General features: G+C 31.3%; 2 protein-coding genes across 4 annotated transcripts; one reads left to right on the top strand and one right to left on the bottom strand.

Moving 5' to 3' along the window:
* Positions 1-36: 36 nt before the first annotated feature.
* LOC107962114 (SEC14 cytosolic factor) lies at positions 37-4,278 on the bottom strand. Of its 2 annotated transcripts, none has more exons than XM_016898361.1 (11): positions 4,097-4,278; positions 3,972-4,000; positions 3,205-3,288; positions 2,993-3,046; positions 2,407-2,484; positions 2,230-2,283; positions 2,079-2,138; positions 1,906-2,001; positions 1,474-1,575; positions 1,316-1,396; positions 37-702 (listed from the first exon to the last, which is right to left on the bottom strand). In XM_016898361.1, exons 1-11 carry the CDS (start codon positions 4,149-4,151, stop codon positions 391-393), a joined length of 1,005 nt encoding a protein of 334 aa, XP_016753850.1. In that variant the 5' UTR covers positions 4,152-4,278; the 3' UTR covers positions 37-390. The 2 variants fall into 2 exon arrangements, with proteins under 2 accessions (XP_016753850.1, XP_040971940.1); XM_041116006.1 differs by having other exon boundaries at positions 37-531; positions 4,097-4,260.
* Positions 4,279-10,955: 6,677 nt separating this feature from the next.
* LOC107962113 (C2 and GRAM domain-containing protein At1g03370) lies at positions 10,956-17,228 on the top strand. 2 transcript variants are annotated; one of them, XR_001701516.2, is made up of 10 exons: positions 10,956-12,020; positions 12,274-13,515; positions 13,627-13,809; positions 14,013-14,296; positions 14,397-14,513; positions 14,631-14,893; positions 15,534-15,702; positions 15,931-16,203; positions 16,303-16,574; positions 16,779-17,228. XR_001701516.2 is itself a non-coding variant. In XM_016898358.2 (9 exons), the coding sequence occupies exons 1-9, from the start codon at positions 11,672-11,674 to the stop codon at positions 16,492-16,494; spliced, it is 3,072 nt and encodes a 1,023-aa protein (XP_016753847.1). In that variant the 5' UTR covers positions 10,956-11,671; the 3' UTR covers positions 16,495-17,228. The 2 variants fall into 2 exon arrangements, 1 of the variants encoding a protein (XP_016753847.1); XM_016898358.2 differs by having other exon boundaries at positions 16,303-17,228.
* The last annotated feature ends 6,733 nt before the right edge of the window (positions 17,229-23,961 follow it).

Here is a 23,961-nt window from a genome sequence, read left to right on the forward strand (position 1 = left end):
GATAGTTTATTTATGCACATGTAAGTGGAATTCACCTTTCTCTATTCAAAGTAATATTATATTATTGTAAACTAAAAAAGTTAAACTCAATATTATTACAATAGTATTCCTACAACTCAGCTGAGGTTGAACTTCAAACCTAATTATCCACCCAAAATGTGAACTTACCAAACATACACATGCACATACACTATATTATTAACTTTAAACTAACCTAAAAGATAATGCGAGCCAGATGTGTTACTCTTTTCTTTATATCCTACTATATAATCGGAATGATCGAGTCAAACAACATTCCTCCTCTAACAACACCAACAACAAAGCATGCTGAATGCTAATTTTGATTCTGATTGGGAAACAAGAGTTAAGTCGAACAGTGCATAATCAGTATCAGTCATCATCAGTTTTGATGCCATCGGTGGACTTAGACAGCATGTTCCCCTTCTCAAACTTTTGCAACTCTGACTCCAGGCTTTTAGCAATCTCTGTTTCTTCAGCAGCTGGCTCGGGTAGATCGACATGAAAAGATCCCTGTTTAATAGGTTGAGCAGGTTCAGTGATTAAGGACTGCTGCTTTATGTAGTTGTAGAGTTGTTGATGAAAAGGATGATCCAGCGAAAAGCAGTTTTCATTTTCTGCATTGCGTGATGATCCTGACCCATCTTTTCTACAGAAATGTGGTAGTGATGCAATATCCATTATCTATAAACATAAAATATAATACGCAACCAACATTATCAGTATTCTTGAAGCAGACAAAGTGACTGCGAAATGGTGTTTAACATCATCATATCATATCTAAGTGAATTAGTTATATATCTCCTTGGACTTCTGACAAAGAAACAAGGTCTAATGATTTACGGGTGAAGCAATCAAAATGAAAGATGATGGAAAAGAAGAAAAAAACTGAAACCTTGAATCATGCTCTTTCTGGGTTTACACTTAGTATTCTAGCAACAATGACAAGTATAGAATATGACAGGAAATAATTGGCAGCCCCATTACTTCAAACAGAAAGAATCAGGAAGAGAAATGCAGAAATTTTAATATATATTAGAAATTGCAGCATCATTGAAGAAAAAAGTAGTGAGAATAACACAGGGCTGGAGAAGTTAATGGAGAAAAAGAACAAAAAATGGAAAAATTCTTCTAGAACTAGTACTGCCTCAGCCTACTTTGATATCACAGAGAGGGGGGGATGGGGGAAGATCGAGACAGGAATGATGATATTTTCAGTAGCTAAACATTTGAAGAGAAATACTGTAAGAACCCATGTTTTTAAATGTTTTAAGGAATAATGAGGAAGACACCATACTTTCAATAGTTCATCTCGACCGCAACCTGGCAAAACTTGAATTTTTTTCCTTGTTCTCTCTTGCAAAAGGGGCTTGACAACCTGCTAAGAATTCAAAGGTTAAATCAATCCATGTCAAAACGATTTACTGGATAACAGATAAATATTCAAAGGTTTACCTTCCAACAAGCAGAGAAAATATATGGCGCATTTACAATGTAATATGTATTTGTCTTCTCTGGGTAGTTCAAGTCATCAATTGTGGAGATGATTGTCAACAACTGTGTTAAAACAAAAAATTCAATCATGATACTGATCCATGAGGTTAAAATGCAATCAACCATTTACATGTTTGGACTGGTACAAGTAGCCAGTTTAACATTGAGTTTTTCTTCTTTTCTCTTTGGTAAACCTTTTTCAGCAGCTTAATTACAAGATTTAATTATTGGAATCCTTCAAGTTTTATGAAAATTTGCTTTTACTTTTATTTTTTTACATCAGATTATCAGTGTTAGAGGTTCAAAATAAGATATTACATATGCGTATAGGTTGCAAATCCTGCTATCCAAGTCCACTAGAACAAAATACAGAAACTAAACTCGAGAAGATACCTTTATTTTGCTCAGTGCTGAAAGCTTCAGGCCAGTCATATCTAATACTTTTATACAGGTGGTTATAGGTCGCCCATGCTTTTTAGACGCAGAAGGCTACAGAAGTGCATAAAAGCCAAGCAAATTACTACGAAAGGCAGGGAACAGAAAACTTCCAAGCGCTTATCACTCACCAGAATTACACGATCCCGATATTCATTGATTTGAATATGTGATTGCACATAGTAGTGAACCTATAATAATAAAAGAAGCAATAAATACCAAAGATTAGTGTCTTATGCTCACCAATGAAATGCTTTTATTGCACATTACCCTAAAACTTACAGATGCTTTGTCAAACGTGCTAAGCCCCACACCAATAGCAAAGACAGGAAGACCCTGGAAATGGAAAATTTTAAATTTAAATACATGCCTAAGGAAATGCTATTCCTATGAGCACGACTTAGTACGATTAAAAACATAAATACTGTAAACAAGATTAGATTTGACAAGTATGAGCACCTCTCTTGAGTAGCCAGACATTCCTATGAGCTGTGAATCACGCACTGCTCCATAAAGTTCTGAAGGAACAATGGGTTTCTGTAGAACAGGTTTACATTCAATACAAAAAAGAACTTAGTGACTCCCCTTGACTCAATTTTATGCATTAGGATTAATCAGCAAACAACTCAATATAAGACTGAAGCATGAAATGGCAGAAACCACATGGCAGGCATGATATTTTTACATTTGATGTGTGAGAGAGGGATATTAGGGATGTGGCTGGGATTCTTTCTTACAGGGGAGACAGTAAGGTTAGTATTTAGAAAAAAATAATTATGTTGTAAATGTAGCAGCCAATGACATGAATTAATGAAAATCAATTCAATTAAAACATTACATAGCCAGTCTAGACATACATGATGGTCATTAAAAACTATATCCTTAAGCCATATCAAAGAAATATCATTAAATAAAAGAGCTGTCCATATCCTCCAATTCGGTTTGCTTGTTTGAAAGGTAAAATGCTTAGACAATCATCAATAGTCTATTTAGAAAAGCAATCAATTGCAATTTAGATGCAACACCTGAGAATACATTAACTTACTGCTAATATATCGTCAATGGTATTCTGCACCCTCCAATGCAAGCAGTCCACCAACTGAAACATGACACACTTAACGATTTGGTCATACAAAAATGACATTTATGATCAAGATACTGCCACAACAAAAACGACAGTTTTCTTGTTTCCTGCTTTTCAAAATGAAAAAGGAACCTGGGATAGATGTCTTTTAGGTTTAACTCCAATTAACTAACCATTTTATGGGCTTTGGCAACATTCCATTCTCTTGCTTTTAGAAACCGCACCAATGTTTCAGCTCTAAAACCTTGATGGACATTCTGCATGTTGGGAAACAATTACTAGAAAGGAAATGAAAAATTGGTGCACAATCATTACCTAGTGAAGCTGAAATAAAACATATTGTATTTGTATCCTAGAGCATTCAGTCAGCTGTCATCAAACAGCAGACGAGGAAAGAACAATCAGCCATGCATTAAAACAAAAAATGCTTTAGTCATGCCTAAACTTTTAAAGCATGCCACAAAGCTCCACAAATTGCATCCAAGAGCTTTCATCGATAGATCATCAATTCCTTCATATCCCTACCTGCCCATCTCCCGAGTTAAGAGAGGTGGATAGATGAAGCATTTATTTTTGCTGAAAAAGTTAAGATCAAAGTGCCCATATAGAAATAAATAAATAGAGAAAGGGAAGCTAAGTTCATATATGAAGGAGTAATAAAATAAGTAGAATGTAAGGAAACAAAAGGACAAAGAGTAGGTAAGTGGCAATTAGATTAAGCAAAAGAGCAGATCAAAGCAATTGCAAATACTAGTAGTTGTAGAAGTAGTAGCAGTAGACAGTAACAGGAAAAAACCAACACATAATTGAAAAAGAACACTATAATTTAGCAAAATTAAATTAAAAAAAAAAGAGTTGAGAGTGAAGAGTTAAAATAGCACACATTCTTTTACTGGCGTTGAATATAAGAGAAAGAAAAGAAAAGGTGAAATGGGCGTACCTGAAATGTAATGTTGAGAGGCTCTTCGACTGCCATGACATGGAAGTAACCAAGAAAGAAATCAGAAATTTTGGGATCGGTTGAGTTTCGAGTTCCCAAGAAAAAAGAGGAAAGAGAAAGCGGACCTGAATCCATCAATGCCTGCAACTCAAGGATGGCTTCCTGAGAAACGATCCCCATTTCGAAGCAGAGATGATTGTAGGTGATTGATGGTAGAGCTATTCACACTCCAACTATTACTCTAGATGTCTTTCCTTTTCCTACTACTATAATTTGACACTTCCTATTATAAAATAAGTAAACGAATGACTATTGCGGGTAATATTACTCCTTTTAAAACAATCAAAATAAGTAAGGATTATTAGTGAATTCGTACGGTAAAAATTCATAAGTAAGGATTAACCGATTAAGGAAGGTAAATGGTGTTTTTTTTTTTCCCTTTTAAAGGGAGGTAAATAGTTGGCTGTAAAGTTTAGATTTTTTTTTATTCGGTCAAATTATGAAAATCAGATGACTAATTTAATCTAAAGTATATGCAGAACTAATAAATTTTTAAATAAATAAATAAAAAATCATGAGATTCACTGATAATGAGGTGTTTATGTGAGCAATATTCATTGCTTTTGGTATTGTGTGAGTCACATCACTTGCTCACACATCACTTGTCTTAAATCATTATTAATATTTTAAATGTATAATAGCTCATTTTTTTAAATTGTTCCATTTGAGGTAATATATCGTAAATATTAAATTAAGTCAGATTGGATCAAGCAATTGGATCTCTTGAAATAAGGCGATTCGATCGTATCTGCATGAAGGTTTATTTTTGTTATCTCCACAAGATTTAGTACTCTCTGAGTATGTTGTTTATACTACCTTAGCTGCTACTTTGATGGAGAGATTGATTGGAATTGACCTAGTATATTATCATGTCGAAACTAGTATATATGCTTGAGACTTGTATAGTTATATACTAAGAGTTTTAATGCTTATCTGTCTATTAAGAAACTTGTAATTGTGAGTGTAAACAAGTGTGTTACTTTGTTTACAACCTAAGTTTTTCTAGAAACTTAGAGGAGAGTGATTTAGATCTTTAGGTGTAAAGGTGAGATAGCTAAACTAGTGTGTTAGGACTTAAATCACTTGTTGTATGAGCTTGAAAGATAGTAAATGATCTCTCTGTCAATGCCCCACAAACGTAGGAAAACCAAATTTCATAAATAATTTATTGTGTTCTTTTTTGTTTTATTGCAATTATATTTTTAGTGGACACTGCTTGTATCACTGCTTCTATTGTTCTTGCAATTATTGTTTCATCTCTTCAAATGGGTATTATAGCTTTCCACTTAACAAATCTAGTGGTATTCATGGTGTCGATAATTGCCTAAAATGAACTGATCATTTATGCCTTGTCCTTTATGTTGGATGATGCTAATTATGCGTATTGGAAGGAGAGGATGAAACCATTTATAAAATCTGTAGGTGAAAAGGCTCGGGGTGTTGTTCTTGCTAGATGGGAGACCCTGCTACTAAAATGTCTGGTATAAGGACACTGAATTCTAAGTTAAACTAGACTACAGAAGATTGTGAATATGGTTCAGTTTGATATTGAAGAAATTATCTTTCAAGAGATTATAAAGTATGTTGAGACAACTCATCCTAGATAGTGTTTATCTTTTTACTTTCTTATTTTTCAGATTATCTTCAACCAAAATTCAAAGATTTTCATATCCATATAACGCTATGAGAAGGCCCTTCCTGAGTTGAATTGTCTCAAAGGCGGTTAGAAGACTAACATGCTGCAACAAAGCTTGGAACACCAACAGAAAAAGAGTTTGCTAGTAATGGAGGAGGAGTGACATTACTAATGACCAATGAGCCATGCATTGTAAGCACATCACCAGCTTTTAACCAAAAGATGCTTTAGTTCTTATATGTTCATATTGCTACTCAAAACAAGGTATTTGCTTAACATAAAGTAGTTCAATAAATCAGGTATCGTGCAGTGACTCTAAGGAATGATCTTATTGACAAGCAATTTCAATAGCCTATTGGCATTTTTATTGAACAAAAAAGAGGAGAAAGAGTTGGTGAAGTGGTGCTGATATGACGATATTGTTATTTCTATTATTTTGATATTTGGTTTATGACCATAAACTTTTTATTTTGATAATTTGGATATTTGATTTGAACTTTTATGTTATGGGGATATGTTTAGTATAAAATATTATTATTTAGCTTACTATAATATAATACTAGTATTTGATTATTAATGTGTTCATCTTTCAATAACATTTGTAGTATTGTTGTATTGTTTTTTTATTGTTTTGTTTTGTTCAAAAAATTTGCCAAAGGAAGAGAATTGTTAAGGTAGTTATATGAGCAATGCTTCACATAGTGTCATAATACTCACTGCTCTTGGCATTGCACAAGTCACATAATTTACCTTGATTAACATTGACAATCATTTGAAACAAAATCTTTAGGCTATAATTGTTGCTGATATTTTGGACGTGTGATAGCCCTTCTTTGAAGACTAGATTAGATCAAATCAAGTAATCGGGTCCCTAAAATAAATAGATTGGATCCTATCTACATTAAAGGCTTATTTATGTTATCTCTACAAGATCTTGCACTTTATGTGTATATTGTTTACAATGTTTTAGTTGCTACTTTGATGGAGAGATTGACAGTAATTGACCTAGTATGTTAGTAAGTCAAAACTAGTATATATGCTTGAGACTTGTATATATTATGTACGTAGAGTTTTAATACTTATTTGTTTATTAAGGAACTTGTAATTATGGTGCATTGTGAGTGTAAATAAATGTGTTTCTTTGTTTACAACCTAAGTTTTCAAATAGAAAACTGAGAGGAAAGTGACCTAAATCTTTAGGCGCAAATGTGAAGTTGCTAAACCAATGTGTTTTAGAACTTAAATCATTTATTGTACGAGTTTGTAAGATAGTAGATTATCTCTATGGACAAGACCCCATATGACTATAGATGTATGAAACTAAATTGGATACACATCTTGTTTCTATTTTATTTTATCGTAGTTATACTTTCAGTGGGTACTACTCATATCATTGTTTCTATTGTTCTTGCAATTATCGTGTTATAATAAAGGTCAATAATGGTGGTAGAACGATTACAAAGCAATAAGAGAAATTTATTAATGTTAAAAAACGAATGATACAAAAGAAGTTTCGACTACATCTATTTAAGGGTTGAATAACCCTGTTCTAATCAAATATAATAGAAGAAGTATAGTTCTATATGGACTCAACTTGTGTGGTATGGCCTGTACCGCGAGGGCTCCACCCTTGCACCCGCAATCGTAACCCTAGTTTAGTTTTATGCTTAATGAGGATCTATGGTGGGCTACAATCCTCGCCCTTTCACCCCCATAAATCCCTTTATTTTTCCACTATATTTATTTCTTCAACAAATATCAAAATTCAAATCACACAATTTCTAACATATCATTTCACTTCTTTAGCCGATAACTTCCTTAATGACCTTTATTTTGGCTGCAAGAACCTTTACAACGACTTTGTAAATGTTTCAAAAGTTGAAGCTCCAACAATTCTTAATATAATTTAAACTCACATATAAAATAAAAATTACCAATTGTCTGAAGGTCGAAAGCTTCGACAAATCTTAATATAATTTAAACTTATATATAAAATTAATTTAAAAAAAATCAAGAAGTAAAACTATTCAAGGTTAAATTTTGTTATTGGTCTTTTACTTTGTATAAAATGCAAATTTGTTATACCCTAATTTGATATTTTTTATATTCATTTTTTTTTATTTTTGAAATTTAATCTTAACTTAATGGTAATTGTTAAATTTTGTTATTTCTAAAATCTTATGTGGCAAATAAATAACTTCATGCATAATGCCATATCATTTTAGTTAAGGAATTTAATGGTTACCATTTAAGTTATGACCAAAGTAGTCATTATTATAGTGACGGATGTACAATTTTTCTATTGGTACTGGTATTAATATTGATCTATTTTGATGTATTGCTTCAAATTTATCGCTATAAATTTTTAATCTTATTGTTTGATATTTGTAAATATTTTATATTAAATATTTTATATATGTATATAAAAATATTTACAAATATCAAACAATGAGATTAAATAAATCTCAAATATAAAATACTTATAAAAAATAAAGTGTTAGTTGAAGTGGTAAAAAAAATTAAAAATGATGTAGACGTGACATGGGTTGAAATCTCACTATGTGTAAATTTTAAGATAAATACTCATTAACTATATAAAATATTATTTAATAAACTTCACAAATATAATATATCATTAAACAAACTCAAAATAAACAAACAAAAAAATTATTTCATAACTTAAACAATAAAATCATCCAATACTATGCATAAAATAATTCATAATTCAACAAATCCAAAAAAAAAACTTTAAAATTAAAATATATTTTAATTTTTTTGGTACAAATAAATAATAAAAATTTGAAATTAATTTTTTTGTACTTATCGACATACCATATTTCAGTAGGTACAAGCAAAATTAACTAATATGCACTAATACGATCAGTACCACCCGAAATTTACCTTAGAATAGATTTTAAAATTTATTATTTCGATTTACTCCAAACCAGACAATACGAAATGGTACCAACTATTATAGTTATAATTAAAATTTTAAAATTGAAAAACTATGTGCGACAAAAAATATCAAAATGGAGAAAATGAATTAATTTCGTAAGTTATGCAAATAGTACAAGACTAAAAGCAGATAGTAAATTAAGTCGATTTCATCAGCTAGATCTTTTTGTTGCAGCGAGTCGAGCGTCGGCATCGACTTTTATGTGACACGTGGAGCACTTGGAATTACCGAAGTGTGGCCTTATGGAAACAACGGTACCTGATTGCTGCGCATATTGTTCAACAGGCTGGTTTGTTTCTCAAAAGCTGAAGTGTATCATTGACGGTGTTTTTGTGGATAGTGATGTTATCGGATGGATTGCTATAGTTAAGAATGATGTGGGTGGCTTTGTATGCTGCATTTTGGGCTTTGTATGGCTGAAGTTTATGCAGCTCAGGACGCCCTCTCCTCTCATGGCATGCTCTCTCGTACCGAACTTCTGATGCCTCGGAATTGGGTTGATTACTCTAAGACTGTGTGTATCAGTCCTTGTCCTATTGTTGGATTTATAGATGTTTGACAAGAACATGTTTTTTTTTATCTTCATTCTATTTTTATTTTGTATTTGCTGATTGTTCTAAACCGGATATACTTTGATGACTTGGAAATTAGGTATTGTCTCTCACTTTTCTCCTTATCTATTTTTATTTTTATTTTAATTAATGAAGCTTTATTCTTAAAAAAAAGGTTAAACTACGAAAATAGTCATTTTTGTTTGCTTCAAGTTGCATTTTAGTTACTTATGTTATCTTGTTGTAACATTTTAGTCATTGAGCCGTTAATTACCTTTAATAGTGTATAAATAAGCTGATCTGGTACATTAAATCATCATTTCAAAAAAAAATTAGGTTAAATTATACAATTGATCTCTATATTTTTTCGTCTTGAGCAATTTAATTATTTTCTTTTATGTTCTTTTAACTTTCTTTTTTGTTTTTATTTTTCATTTTCTTCTACTTCTCCCTCTGTTTTCCTCCTTCTCTATTTCTTTTAACGTAATTTTTCTATATTTTTCATTTGTTAAAACTAGTTCCTATATTTGACGTTAACAAATAAAGAAAAAAATTGAATTGTTCAAAAAAATAAAAGCATAGGGACTAGTTTTAACAAATAGAAAACATAAAAAAAACTATGTTAAAAGAAATGAAGAAGGGAAAAAAATAGAGAGAAAAATAGAAGAATGAAAAATAAACAAAAAAAAGAGTTAAAAAACATTAAAATTACTCAAAATAAAAAAAAGGACTAATTGTATAATTTCACTTAAAATTTTCGATTAAAATAATGATTTAACGTGTCACGTCAGCTTACCATTACACTATTAACGGTAATTAATGGTTCAGTAGTTAAAATTTTACAATACAATAACGTAAGTAACTAAAACATAACATTTCAAATATAAATAATTAAAATCTAATTTAAACTAAATAAAAATAACTATTTTTATGCTTTACTCAAAAATATATAGACCAATATTGATTAAGGTTGTGGTCTGCACACACACAAAAAAAAAATGCAACAATGGCTGCCTAAACCATAATAGTAAAACAGTCTTTTCAATTAAATTATTTAAATTACATAAATATAATAATCTGAATAAATTAATGATTTCTCATATTTAATTAATTCGATTGGGTGGTGAGATCGTAACCTATTACAATTATAATATTTATTAGGTTATCATTGCTATTTGACAATTTACTTCTTTTTTATGGGTAAATTACACTAATGTTACCAAACTATTAATAAATTTATATTTTAATCACTCAATTTTAAAAAGATAAAAAAAATCACTCAACTATTTCAAAGTTTTCATTTAAGTTTCTAGGCTATTAAAATAGTTATTATATAGCCTTCTCTGTTTACACTATCTACACTAATCAAAATCTTGCTTTCTCATTCTCTTCTATAATTTGATTTTTCCATGAAATATTTTTGAAAATCACGAATCTACAAACCAAAAGTCAAATACTTTTCTTCTTTGATCTCAGATACTAACTATCAAATTAATTTGGATCTAAGGAATATTTTTCTAATCGTTGATGAGTATTGATAAACTTGGAGCTCACTAGCCAGACTTTGAAAAAAAAGCTTTCGAATAGTTCAATGACGTAAATGAAAACATTGGAATAGTGCATGACTAATTTGTAACTTTTTAAAATTAAATGACCAAAATATAAATTTACTGCTAGTTTAGCAACTTGAGAGTAACTTACCCTTTTTATTTATTTGCGGTCGCAACGAGTGGATCGTACATTGAAAAATAATTTTGTTTGTCCATAAACAAAATTGGTCAAGGAAAAACAGTGGAAACAGAAACGCGGACTTGAGCAAACAAACAATAGTTGCCAACGTTGAAACAAAAGTAGGCTTTCGTTCGATTTACTCAACTCCCGTCCTACCTTCTTAAAATCAAACATCACCTCTCTCTTCTTTCCCCTTTTCAACTTTGTTAGCTGCAAATCCTGCGAAATTAATTTTTTCCCCAAATTTTGGATAACTTTTCCCAAATTTTGTCTACTTAACATATTATATAATATATAAAAACAAAAAAAACGAACTGAGTAATTTGTTTTTCTTGTAAAATTATTCTTCTGGGTGAGTTCGAGAGGTGTATTGTATTGAATTTGTATTTATACAATTATACTCAACTAAAGAATAGGCTGTAGTATTTGTTCTTTATCTTTGGTAAATGGTTGAGTTTGATTGATTTTTGCTTCTTGTTTTTTAGAAAAAAAGAAGGATTTTTGCTTGGGAGGTTTGTGGTCATATTTCTTTGTTTTTCCTAGAAATTTAAGAAATAGATATATATACTTGGAATGGAAGGAAAGAAATACTACTGAACATTTTTTTTCCCTCGAGGTCTTCTTGATTATAGCAGTGAAAAAGACAATATTGACTGTGTGTCGGTGGGTGGGTTCTGCATAAAATTGAACATTATCAATCACGGCCAAAATTTGAACCCTTTTTATTAGGTTAAGATTGGATTGAGGGAATCTAGAGAAAAAGAAAATGAAGCTCATTGTGGGCGTAATTGAAGCAAGGAACATACCAGCCATGGATGTAAACGGCTTCAGTGATCCCTACGTCAAGCTTCAACTTGGGAAACAGAGGCACAAAACCAAAGTGGTGAAGAAGACGTTGAACCCAAGTTGGGGAGAGGAATTTAGTTTCAAGGTCGAGGATTTGAATGAGGAGCTTCTTATCACCGTCTTGGATGAGGATAAGTATTTCAATGATGACTTTGTGGGTCAGCTTAAAGTCTCCGTTTCCCAGGTTTTCGATGCTCATAATAAATCTCTTGGCACTGTTTGGTATTCCCTCCACCCTAGGAATAAGAAGTTGAAGAACAAGGAGTGTGGTATGTTCTGTTTTTAGATTTCTATTATTTGCATCTTTCATTTCTCAATCTCTGCATATTTGGAGTTGCCTGATCATTACTCATGTGCTGTTTGCATCTCCTTTTTACTTGGAATATTCAACTAGGATTTTTGTACCTTTTAGGCGTCAAAAAGGAGCTTATCTAAGTAGTTTGGATCTAGGATTCAAAGATTCCAGCCTTTGAGCACATGCTTCTAAATATCTATCTACTTTTCTTTCAACCTTGGCTACAGGTGAAATACTTCTAAATATCTATTTTTCCCAAAACAATTCATACCTGGACTCGACTTATAATGGTGATCATGCATCAGCATCGAAGAAGCATGAAGACATGGATGTTAAGGATATTTCTAGGTCTTTTAGTGGTTCATCAAACTCCTCTTCTCCGACGAGACAAGATGATAATGTGTCTTCCAAAGAAGAGAAATCAAGTGCACAAAAATCCCTAGCAGGTCGAATCACTCAAATGTTTAATAGAAATTTTGACATTGGTCCTACTACCTCCACTAGGGGCACTGATTTGATGGAGATACCTGAAATTTCAAGAGCTGATGTTTTTGATAACAAGTCTGATGATCAGTCATCTTCTTTTGAGGAAGCGATGGAAGCATTGTGTTCCCGAGATCAGGGAAGTGAAATTCCGAGTAATTTACCTGGAGGAGTGCTTCTAGACCAATTATATGTGATTGCGCCAAAAGAACTAAACTCTCTACTTTTTTCACCTGATTCAAGTTTTCCTAGGTCATTAGCAGAGGTGCAGGGATCTACAGACCTACAAATTGGGCCTTGGAAATTTGAGAATGGTGGTGAGAGTTTGAAAAGAATTTATTCTTACATCAGGGCTCCGACCAAATTAATTAAGGCTGTGAAAGCCACTGAGGAGCAGACATATATAAAAGCCGATGGGAAGACTTTTGCCGTTTTAGCGTCTGTGAGCACTCCGGATGTTATGTATGGGAGCACTTTCAAAGTCGAAGTGCTGTACTGCATTGGCCCTGGACCTGAGCTTCCATCTGGAGAAGAATCTTCCCATTTGGTGATTTCATGGCGGATGAACTTCTTGCAGAGCACAATGATGAAAAGTATGATAGAAAATGGAGCCCGGCAGGGTCTAAAGGAAAGCTTTGAGCAATTCACTACTCTACTAGAGCAGACTATTAAGCCAGTTGATTCAAAGGATATTGGGTTGAGCAAAGAACAGATTTTGGGATCATTGCAGGCTGAAACCGAGTCAGATTGGAAGTTGGCAGTCCAGTACTTTGCTAATTTTACTATGGTTTCTACAGTTTTTATGAGCTTATATGTAATAGTCCATATCTGCCTAGCTGCACCCAGTACAATTCAAGGACTAGAGTTTTTAGGGCTTGATTTGCCTGATTCAATTGGTGAATTTATTGTGTGTGGTATTTTGGTTCTTCAAGGTGAAAGGGTGTTGCAGTTAATCTCCCGCTTCATGCATGCCAGAGTGCAGAAAGGTAATATTTATATTTAATAACAATTCTGCTCAGCTAGTGAGAAGAGTTGCCACGTCTTGTTTCTTGTGTTTCAGCCTTTGATTTCCTTTTCTTATGTCTCTCTAACAATAGGGAGTGATCATGGAGTGAAAGCACAAGGGGATGGATGGTTACTAACAGTTGCCTTGATTGAGGGAAGTAATTTAGCTGCTGTAGATTCAAGTGGTTACTGTGATCCATATGTTGTGTTCACTTGCAACGGGAAAACTAGAACCAGCTCAATCAAGTACCAGAAATCTGCTCCCCAGTGGAATGGTGAATCCGACATTATGCTTTGTCTATGTTTGGATTCAGTGTACATGTTTGGTGTTGCACTAGCATCGTCTTGAATAATAAGTCTTACTTAGAATCGTATAGTTTTTCTAGTTCAGAAAAGGAATCCTATACTTTTTCAACTTTTTTGAAAAAAAATTTCTAAACTTTAATAAATTCTTCCAGAAACTGTATTTTTTTTGCAGAAATATTTGAATTTGATGCAATGAAAGAGCCTCCTTCTGTACTGGATTTAGAAGTTTTTGATTTTGATGGGCCTTTTGATGAAGCTACATCTTTGGGACATGCTGAGGTTAATTTTGTAAGATCTAATATATCAGATCTAGCTGATGTGTGGGTTTCTCTGCACGGTAAGTTGGCTCAGGCATGCCAGTCTAAGCTGCACTTGAGAATTTTTGTGGAAAATACAAGAGGTGGAAATGTGGTTACAGAGTACTTAAGAAAGATGGAGAAAGAAGTGGGGAAGAAGGTAAATATATAGTTAATTTTATTTTAGTTCCAACTGGCCAGGAATAAAATATTGCTGCCCATTCTTGTTATTTACTTATGACCTAATGATCTATTTGCAGATAAATGTGAGGTCCCCTCAAACGAATTCAGCCTTTCAAAAACTTTTTGGGCTTCCACCAGAGGAATTTCTCATAAATGACTTTACCTGTCACTTGAAACGGAAAATGCCTCTACAGGTTCTGATTCTCTGGTTATATAATATTATGTAAAGCTCACTTTTGTGATGTTTTACTCTGAGTAATTAATATGCACTATTTTCCCCTTTTTGTTAATTTGATGTTGCATCTATGCAGGGTCGCCTGTTTTTATCACCAAGAATAATTGGGTTTCATGCCAATTTATTTGGCCACAAGACAAAATTCTTCTTCCTTTGGGAAGACATTGAAGATATTCAAGTTCTTCCACCTACTTTGGCATCAATGGGCAGTCCAGTTATTGTTGTGACTCTCCGTCCAGGAAGAGGGATGGATGCTAGACATGGTGCAAAGACTCGAGATGAGGAAGGCAGGCTGAAGTTCCATTATCAGTCTTTTGTATCTTTCAATGTAGCTTATCGGTAAAAGAGCAATCTATCTTCTGTGACTTCTGTTTTTTATTTTATTTATACTTTTTTGTATCTTTTGATATGTTCATTACTTTCGTTTAATGTTGAAAGCATGTCTAACCAGCTCTTTTTTGGAATATCTAAAAATGAATGCTAGCATTATGACTTCCGTTATGTTTTTCCATATGACCATTAAAAGTGTGATGATGTTCTTTAAGTGGCAAATGCACTTTCTTTTAAAATACATTAAACAAATTATATGCTTAGATCACTTTTGCATTTGCACCTGTAATCTGACATACTATTGTTTTTCTAATTATCGAAAGATCTTGCTTTAGTTATACTTTAATTTTGAGATATACCTGAAAATCATAGATTTTACGATTAGTGGTATCACGACTCTTTTTACTTTTGTTCAAATTTTTTCTGCTATCTAAACTCTATCGTTTAAGCTTCATGCTTGTTTGTATGTATCAACTGTTGCTCTTTGGCAATCAAATGATGAAACTAGTCCTATGTATTAAGAATCTGTGATGATAAAAATGAGGGTAGATAAATCCTTGGTGTGTATGTTTCTGAAAGTAAGAATGTCCTGAAAGGAGCAATAATGGTAAAATGTCATATCTTGATCTTCATTTTTTTTTTTTACTAGAACAATCATGGCTCTGTGGAAAGCCAGAGCCTTGAGCCCAGAACAGAAAGTGCAAATAGTTGAAGAAGAGTCCGAGGCAAAAAGCCTCCAAAGTGACGGGAGTGGATCTTTCTTAGGCCTTGAGGATGTCAGTATGTCTGAGGTTTATTCCTGTGCTCTTCCTGTTCCCGTAAGTCATCTATCTCTCTCTCTGTGAGCCTATGGAATGAGTATGCTGCAGCATGCATCATGTTATGAACCTATACTTTCCATGTTGTGTTGAGGTATTTCCTGTCCTTATGTTAAAGTGTATTAATGGAATCTTCACACATAAACGTAGTACGACTATTCTTATGGGTGTATTGTAGATATATTTTCTTTGTATCAGATGGTGGTAATTGTTTTATTGGTGATTCAGACTGGTTTCTGCATGGAGTTATTTAGTGGTGGTGAATTGGAGTATAAAGCTATGAAGAAAGCTGGCGGTCTTGACTATTCTTGCACTCCATGGGAATCAGAAAAGGATGATGCATACGAGAGGCAAATATGTTACAAATTCGATAAGCGTGTATCCCGCTATAGAGGAGAGATGACTAGTACTCAGCAGAAATCCCAACTTCCCAATAAGAACGGTTGGCATATTGAAGAAGTTATGACTCTCCAAGGTGTTCCACTCGGGGACTATTTCAATGTATGAATGCCACAAAGAACATTTTATTCATTGCATCTTCTTGGATACCACATCTTCCTCATTATTGACCGCTGAGTTTAAACTTTCAACATTTTGCAGATTCACCTTAGATACCAAATCGAGGACTTGCACTCAAAAGCAGAGGGATGTCAGGTGCGAGTATTTTTTGGAATTGCATGGTTGAAAAGCACATGGCATCAAAAAAGGATTACCAAAAACATCATTTCAAATCTACAACAACGCTTGAAGGTGATTTTTGGTGTCGTTGAGAAGGAATTTAGTAGAAGATAGTGCACGACTGGCATTGCTGATATATGAACCAGATTGGCAGATGAACTTAAATCATCTTTGGAAAGTTATCACATTCTTTGGTTGGTATTCTTTAGTGCTTTTTATGTTTATGGAATTGAGATCTATCCACATTCCCATATAGCTGTGAGCTGCACACGAGTATCTCACTCGAAAGTAAAATTCCAAACTTTTGCTTGAAACAGAATCTGAAAATTGTTGGCTTTGCAAGCAGAATACTCGGCTTTAACTTATTTTTCAAATGTAGCTGAATTAGATGCTTGTAGGGACCGAAGCCCCTCATTGAAGCAGGCTGCCAAAGTTACAGTCGTTGGGAAATATAGGCGTTTTGTGGCTGCTTTAACCATGCTGGGCCGAAGATATGATCTTTGTTGTTCGTTTGATTATTTACTATTGTTGTATTCTTGAAAATTAGAATGGAGTTGCGAAGTGCAACTGTTGTTTCTTGACTAACTGCTGTGATCATAATTTAAATTCAAAAAGAAAAAAAAGGAAGAATAAATGAAAATTTTACACTGTAAATTGGTCAAAAGAAACTTGTGTTGAGTTAACCCAACTCAACACATATAGTAGCAGTCATAGTAATAGAACAGATTACAATACTTGGGTATGGTTAACATCCATGTACAAGGTATTATTTGTTTTAGTCTGTTGAAAGATGATATGGATACTTGTTTCTTAAAAGGGTTTTTGGATCCATTGTTTCCAGTTGCACATCACTTGCTCCCAGTTCAAATGTAACTTGTAGGGATGGAACGGGTAAGATATCTACAAATTTTGGATTTTCCAAATTTGAATATGCAAATCTATCTTAAAATTTGAATCCTTAAAATATTTGATTTTTATTATCTAAATTCGAATCCGAATTAAATAGAAATATCAGTTGGATTTCTAAATTTGTAAAAATTCGAATTTAACATTTTAACTTTATGTTAGATATTTGAATTTGTAAAAATCCGAATTTGAATTCACAAAAATTAACATTTATAAAGTAATATAAAATTAAAAAAATTAATTTATTTAAAGAAAATTAAATAAAAAAATTATTTTCATTAAAAATTGTATAAATTATAATATTTTTAATATTATTTAAATTTTCATAGAATAGGATTTCAAATTTCAAATTTTAAAATAAGTTTTATTTATTTTATTATTGTTAATGGGTCTATTATGTACTATCTATTCTTATAATATTATATTAAACTCTAGACTAAGTTGAGGATAAATCAACTTAGCACCAATTTAGTTGAAAAATTATAATGTAAGGAAGTTTTTGTCTTTTCATGTTTTTTTAGTAAAAAAATATTGTAACAAGATTTGAACTTAGTGTTTAAGATCATTAATATAACAATGTGCATTATAATAACTTAGTTGTATAGGGTTACATATCATTACTAATCTACCTTAATTATATTATAATTATTGATACACAATATCAATGGAAGTGGAGGAGGAGAGGGGGCGGTGTCAAAAAAGGCCAATTCACCTGTTCCAGGACCGAGAGTCGAAGAGGACTTCCCCACTATGTTGATCCTTGGGGTATTTATAGGTAAGTGAGGGTTCCTACCTAATTATGCCACTTAATGGGCCCTGGGTGAGCCCAATGAAGGGTCCAATCGGGTTCGAATTGAGGTAGGGAAATAAGTATAACAATAATATACCATAAGGTTAGCTACACGTTTAGGGTTTAAGATTATGTATCATTAATATAAAAATGTACTCTATAATAACATAGTTGTATATACTATATAGGGTTACACATCATTACTAATCTACCTTAATTATATAATGTTAATTATATATACTATGTTGAAACATTTTCAAATATTTATAGTGTTCCAATAATTATAAACGAATGGGTGTAATTAATCAAAATTTAAATCTTTTGGTCATTCATCAAGAGTTATATCAATTGATTTTTGAAAAAGAATTATAACTATTCAAACTATATTACTTGAATAGTTATAATATTAGATGAATAATTATGTCTTTGTAAAAATGTTATTATTCAGAAAAGACACCTATTAAAAGATGTCTCCATGAAGAGACATGAAAATTTCTATAAATATGAATGAGATTTCATTTGGAAATCACACTAACAAGTTATAAAAATTCCTTTTATCTTTCCTCAGTTTTCTAATATTATTAGATTGTTCTATAAAGAGTTCCTGCAGAAGTTCTTTGTAAAAATTGAGTTTCTTTTTATACATTGCTTAATGCTTAGTGGACTATTATCGTCAGTGCAAAAAGCAAATAGTCATCGGTTTCATTATATCCTCAAGGGTAATTTGATTGAAACTCTTTTGCACACCGAATATAAATGGGGGCAAATATAACCTTAAAGATAGTGGCTTCATACACGCCTTGAAGCCTTGTCCTATTTCTCCATTTTCTGTTCGAGTTCCATTTGTGTGTTCGAGATTTTCCTCGCTGGAGATTTGCATTAACAATTTTAAGGTTATATTTCATGATGACTACTACAACACATGAAAATGGAACACTAAGGGAGTTGGCTTCCAACTTTGTCAAACTTGATCGGTTTGATGGTGGCAATTTCTGATGATGGGAGAAAAAGATGCACTTCTTATTACCTGCTTTAAATACTGCCTATGTTTTGGATACTTCAATACCAAAAGAGAATGAGAACGAACTTATTACTACAACCTGAGAAAAGCAAAAATGGGACAATGTTGATTACATGTGCATAGGCCACATACTGAATGCGTTTTTGGGATCTGCGTACTCCTTGGTTAGAACCTCTAAGAGGTCCCAATGATTTGGACTTCTATCAATAAAATTGGCTCAATAAAATTGGGTTTTGTTGTAGATAGTATGGTAGAAATATTCATTTTTTTCCATTTTGTCTCTGTGGACCGAGGAGAAAGGGGGCTCAACGGGAAGAGGTTTGTTTGATACCTACCAAAATGAGGTCATCGCTAAGGAATTATGGGACAAATTGAAGATAATATACATGACTGAAGATGCTACAAGTAAGAAATTTATTGTTAATCATTTCAAAAATTATCAAATGGTTGATGGTCGTTCTGTTATGAAACAATTTTGTGATTTTGAAAAAATGTTGAATCAATTTAAGCAATATGAAATGAAAATAGATGAAATGATTATTGAATTTTCCATTATAGACAAACTTCCTCCATCTTGGAAAGACTTTAAAAGAAGTCTAAAACATAAGAAAGAGGAAATATCTCTTCAGGCTTTGGCAAATCATCTCCGTATTGAAGCAGAATATCGAAAGCAAGATTAGAACCTAGATTTTGAAAATGTCAAAGTGCATGTTATGGAAGAAGTACATACTAATAAACCATCCAAGAGAAAGTTCAAACAAACTAATAGAGTATCTAAGTTTAAAAAGAAACAAAAGGGCTAATGCTATTATTGTGGTAAGTTGAGACATTTCAAGAATGAATGTCGATTTTTAAAGAAGAAGAAATCTTCTAAAGCTGATAATAACGAAAAATTTGTTGCAATGATACCTGAAATTAATATAGCATAAGATGATAATGCATGATGGATTGATACTGGAGTAACCAAACATGTGTGCAAAGACAAAAGTATGTTCACAAAGTTCACACAATACACACAATATGAAAATGAGAATGTCTTGTACATAGGAAATTCTTCCACTTAGATCATTAGGATGTTAATGAATCAATATCTATTCATTTTATTTTATTTATTTGTGTTGGATGAAAATTTTTAAATTTATTTATTTATTTATTTAAAATTATATATTTTTGTATTCATTCTTTTAAATTAAATGAATATGTTCTCGAATATTAAACAAATATGCTTGAAACATGCTTATAAACATAAAATAGAATATGTTTACAAACAATTAAAAATATGTACATGAATAATAAACAAATAAAGCACAAATAAACATATTTAATATAAAATAATTAAATATTAATATTAATAATATATTATAAATAAGTAAACTAAATATAAAAATATTATTATTAATGATATAATATCGTAAAATAAATAAATTTTAAATATTTTATTAAACGAACTTTAAGCAAATATAAACGAATTCACTCATGAACATAAGCGAATAGAAATCAAATAATTCATGAACTCCAACCCCCACCTCAACCCTGGAATGATTTCTCAATTTGTCAGGAAATTTTACCTAATGTTAATATTATTTTAAATTTTACAAAATTAAGTTAAAAATATTATAAAATTTTATAAAATTAAAAGAAATCATTATAAAAATATAAAAATATTTGTAAAATTAAAATATATGATAAGAACTCTTATAAAATCAAGATATTATAATTAAAAGGGTAAAAGTAATTATAATAATAAAAAAGTTAATATCTATATTATTTATTAAGTCCTTGAATAAGTTAGTGTCATATTTAATCATGCCACCAATTCGGTCAAGAAATTATAAAAATATCTTTCCATAATTAAAAAAAGTTATATTATTCAATGATATTTTAATCTTTTCATTTTTAACAAAAATCAATTAAAATGTGCGGATTTAAACTTGCCCCAATTAGACTACTAAAACCTTAAATTTACAACTCAACTAAAACTTCATTCTAATATATATTATACATTTTTGTTTTAATATACAAAATTTATTATCCCTATCACTTATATATATTAATAATGTTATTTGTTGAGTTGATATCACAAGTCAACTCAATATTAATTCATAATCGATGAAAAAATCATAATAAATAACTATATTGCATTTAGTATTTTTATCTTATTTATTTATGTGTTTAAATTTCGTTTTTACTTATAATTTAATTTATTTTTTATTTTAATAGAGTACATATTTTTTAGGTTATTATAATTAATTAATTATTTTCAAATCATACATTTTATTATTTATTTTATGTTACTTTTAAATAGACAAATACGAGATAAAATTTCTAGTTTTAATAAATATATTGAGACGAACTGATGAATTTCACTTAAACCCATCCACCTCCAATTGTAGGGTTGAGCATTCGATCAAATCGAAAAAAAATTTAATTAATAGAGTTGACGAATTTATCATCCCAACTCGATTTGAAATTTTGTCAAATCGAGTCGAGTGAGATGGAATTCGAATAGAATCAGATCGAATATATTTGTTTAAGTTAAATTAAAAAAATGACTTTGGGTCCTTGTAGCCATTGCCATCCACCTTAATCAAATTTCTTATTAATTTCCATTCTCTCATAATTTATTTATTAATCTTTTATATACGAGTTAGATTCTTTGCTTGCTTAGTTACTTCAATCATCTTCTGATTTTTGTCACCATGTATTTTGAAATTAAAAAATATATATTAAATGTAAAAAAAGTGATGTTTTGAATAAAATTTATTTTAAAGATAAAATGTGAAATTGATACCAGTAAAAAATCTTAACATGAATATTTTATGATATCATCAATAATTCAATTTTAACAAAAATTGATAAAGATTCAACATGATTAAACAATTCAATAATATAAATATTACAAAATGTAAAATTTTATTTAATAATATAAATAGTAGACACAAATTCGAAAAGAAAAAGTTTTAGGGGTTTGGAGGGAAGTGAAGTTTTGGGGGAAAGAAAAAGGAAAAAAATTAGGGGTTCAGGGGAAGTAACATTTTTGGGGAGAAAGTAAAAGGAAAAAAATTTAAGGGTTTGGAAGAAAGTAAATTTTTTTAGGAGAAGTAAAAGTTTTGAGGGGAAAGTAAAAAGAAAAAAAATTTGGGGCTTTGGGGGAAAGTAGAAGGGTTTGAGGGGGGTGGGGGAAGGGAAATAAAAGGGTTTGATATTTGGTTTATTCGAATTATTCAAGTTATTCGAATTCTAAAATTTAACTCGACTCGAACTCAAAATTTGAAAAAAATTAAAGTTGATTCAAGTAACTTGTTAATACGATTCTAATAATTCAAAATTTAAAAAAGAATTCAATTTTTTTTAGTCGAATCGAATGTTTCTCATCCCTACCCAATTGATTGGGAAAATTTTTGTATTGAGAAAACTCAATCGTCGTGTTGCAAAAAACAATTTAAAATAAAATAAAATAAAACAAAATTGATTCTATTAAGATGAGGAATGTTATGGTACTTACTATTACTGACCCATAACCCTAATGAGTTCAAGTTGGGTTCTACATGATTCGCACATTGAGCTCGTGTATCGAGCTCGCATGGCACTAAGTGTTCATAGGAGGGGAACTTATACCCTCCCATAAGATCACACATGAGATCGCACATAGGACTATGAGATGTGGGTTCGCACATGATTGCATAAGCGAACTCCTATCGTATAAACATTTGTTAAGTTTAGAGAGGGCGCGTGTTGGCATGCATGAAACTTACATAGGATATCACATCGATGAACAATAACCATATCATATAAATATACAACCTTACCATAAGGGTGAGCATTCGGTCGAGTCGAGTCGAATAGAGTCAAAAATTTTCGAGTTAGTCGAGTTGACGGATCATATTTTAGCAACCAAACTCAATTTGAAAATTTTTCAAATCAAATTGAATAGAGTCAAAAAATTTTGAGTCAAGTCGAGTTAACAAATCCTATTATTTATACTCAATGTTGCGTTTACATGGACCGATTATTTAACTAGTAGATGAGTGCAAGATTATTTAACAATATAAACAATACAACAATTTTGCCTTTTAACTTAAGGGGTAAACATTTATCAAAACGACATAGTTTTGCCTTTTCTTATCAGATTTTCGAACAACTCGAATTGTGTAATTCATATTCGAGTTAAATCGAAAAAATTGATTTTTTATTCGAGTTGATCCGAATAACTCGATTAACTCAAACTATTTAATTCAAAATTTGAATTTTTTATTGAGTTTTTCTATTTGAATCAGATTTTACTCACACCTACCTTACCATCTAAAAAAGATAGAGAAACACTAAACAATTTGGTGCGGTGAATGTGGACAGGCTTTCGACCTCTAGATTTTCAATTTGCAAAAAACCAAAATGGCTCACCCCAACGAAAATTTCTCCACAATTTTTTTGGTAGGACAAGCTGGAGGTTTTGGCACGGGCAATCAACCTAGTGAGATGGATCCTGTTAGAATTAAATGACCCGAATCCTTATTTAAATAAAATACAGTGGTAAAATAAAATAAAAATAAAATCTATATAGAACTACACTTCTTTTATTTTATTTTAGAATAAAGTTTTTTAAACATTATTAAATTCCATCTATTTTATATTGATTAGAATAAGGTGTTTCAATCTTACTAGAATATGTCTTTACAAAGCCTATAAATAGACATAGTCTATTCTTCTTTTAATCATTCAAATTAGACATAGTGAATTTTCTTTTCCTCTGGCTGTGGTTTTTTTTTTCGAAAGGGTTTTCATGTAAAATCTGTGTGTTCTTTATTTTATTTTATTTTATTTTCACAAAATGGTATTAGAGCTTCCGGGTAGTTCATCTCGATCA

The sequence above is a fragment of the Gossypium hirsutum genome, chromosome A06, assembly GCF_007990345.1.
Source record: "Gossypium hirsutum isolate 1008001.06 chromosome A06, Gossypium_hirsutum_v2.1, whole genome shotgun sequence".
Lineage (NCBI taxonomy): Eukaryota > Viridiplantae > Streptophyta > Magnoliopsida > Malvales > Malvaceae > Gossypium > Gossypium hirsutum.

What these genes read in the sequence shown, in the direction of transcription:
- LOC107962114 (XM_016898361.1), bottom strand. Translation starts at nt 4,151, where the DNA reads ATGGGGATCGTTTCTCAGGAAGCCATCCTTGAGTTGCAGGCATTGATG. An exon ending in CAGCACTGAGCAAAATAAAG is followed by an intron (nt 1,576 to 1,905) that starts GTATCTTCTCGA and finishes GTTTTAACACAG; the next exon opens with TTGTTGACAATCATCTCCAC. An exon ending in TTTTCTCTGCTTGTTGGAAG is followed by an intron (nt 1,397 to 1,473) that starts GTAAACCTTTGA and finishes AATTCTTAGCAG; the next exon opens with GTTGTCAAGCCCCTTTTGCA.
- LOC107962113 (XM_016898358.2), top strand. Translation starts at nt 11,672, where the DNA reads ATGAAGCTCATTGTGGGCGTAATTGAAGCAAGGAACATACCAGCCATG. An exon ending in AACGGAAAATGCCTCTACAG is followed by an intron (nt 14,514 to 14,630) that starts GTTCTGATTCTC and finishes GCATCTATGCAG; the next exon opens with GGTCGCCTGTTTTTATCACC. An exon ending in TCTTTCAATGTAGCTTATCG is followed by an intron (nt 14,894 to 15,533) that starts GTAAAAGAGCAA and finishes TTTTTTTACTAG; the next exon opens with AACAATCATGGCTCTGTGGA.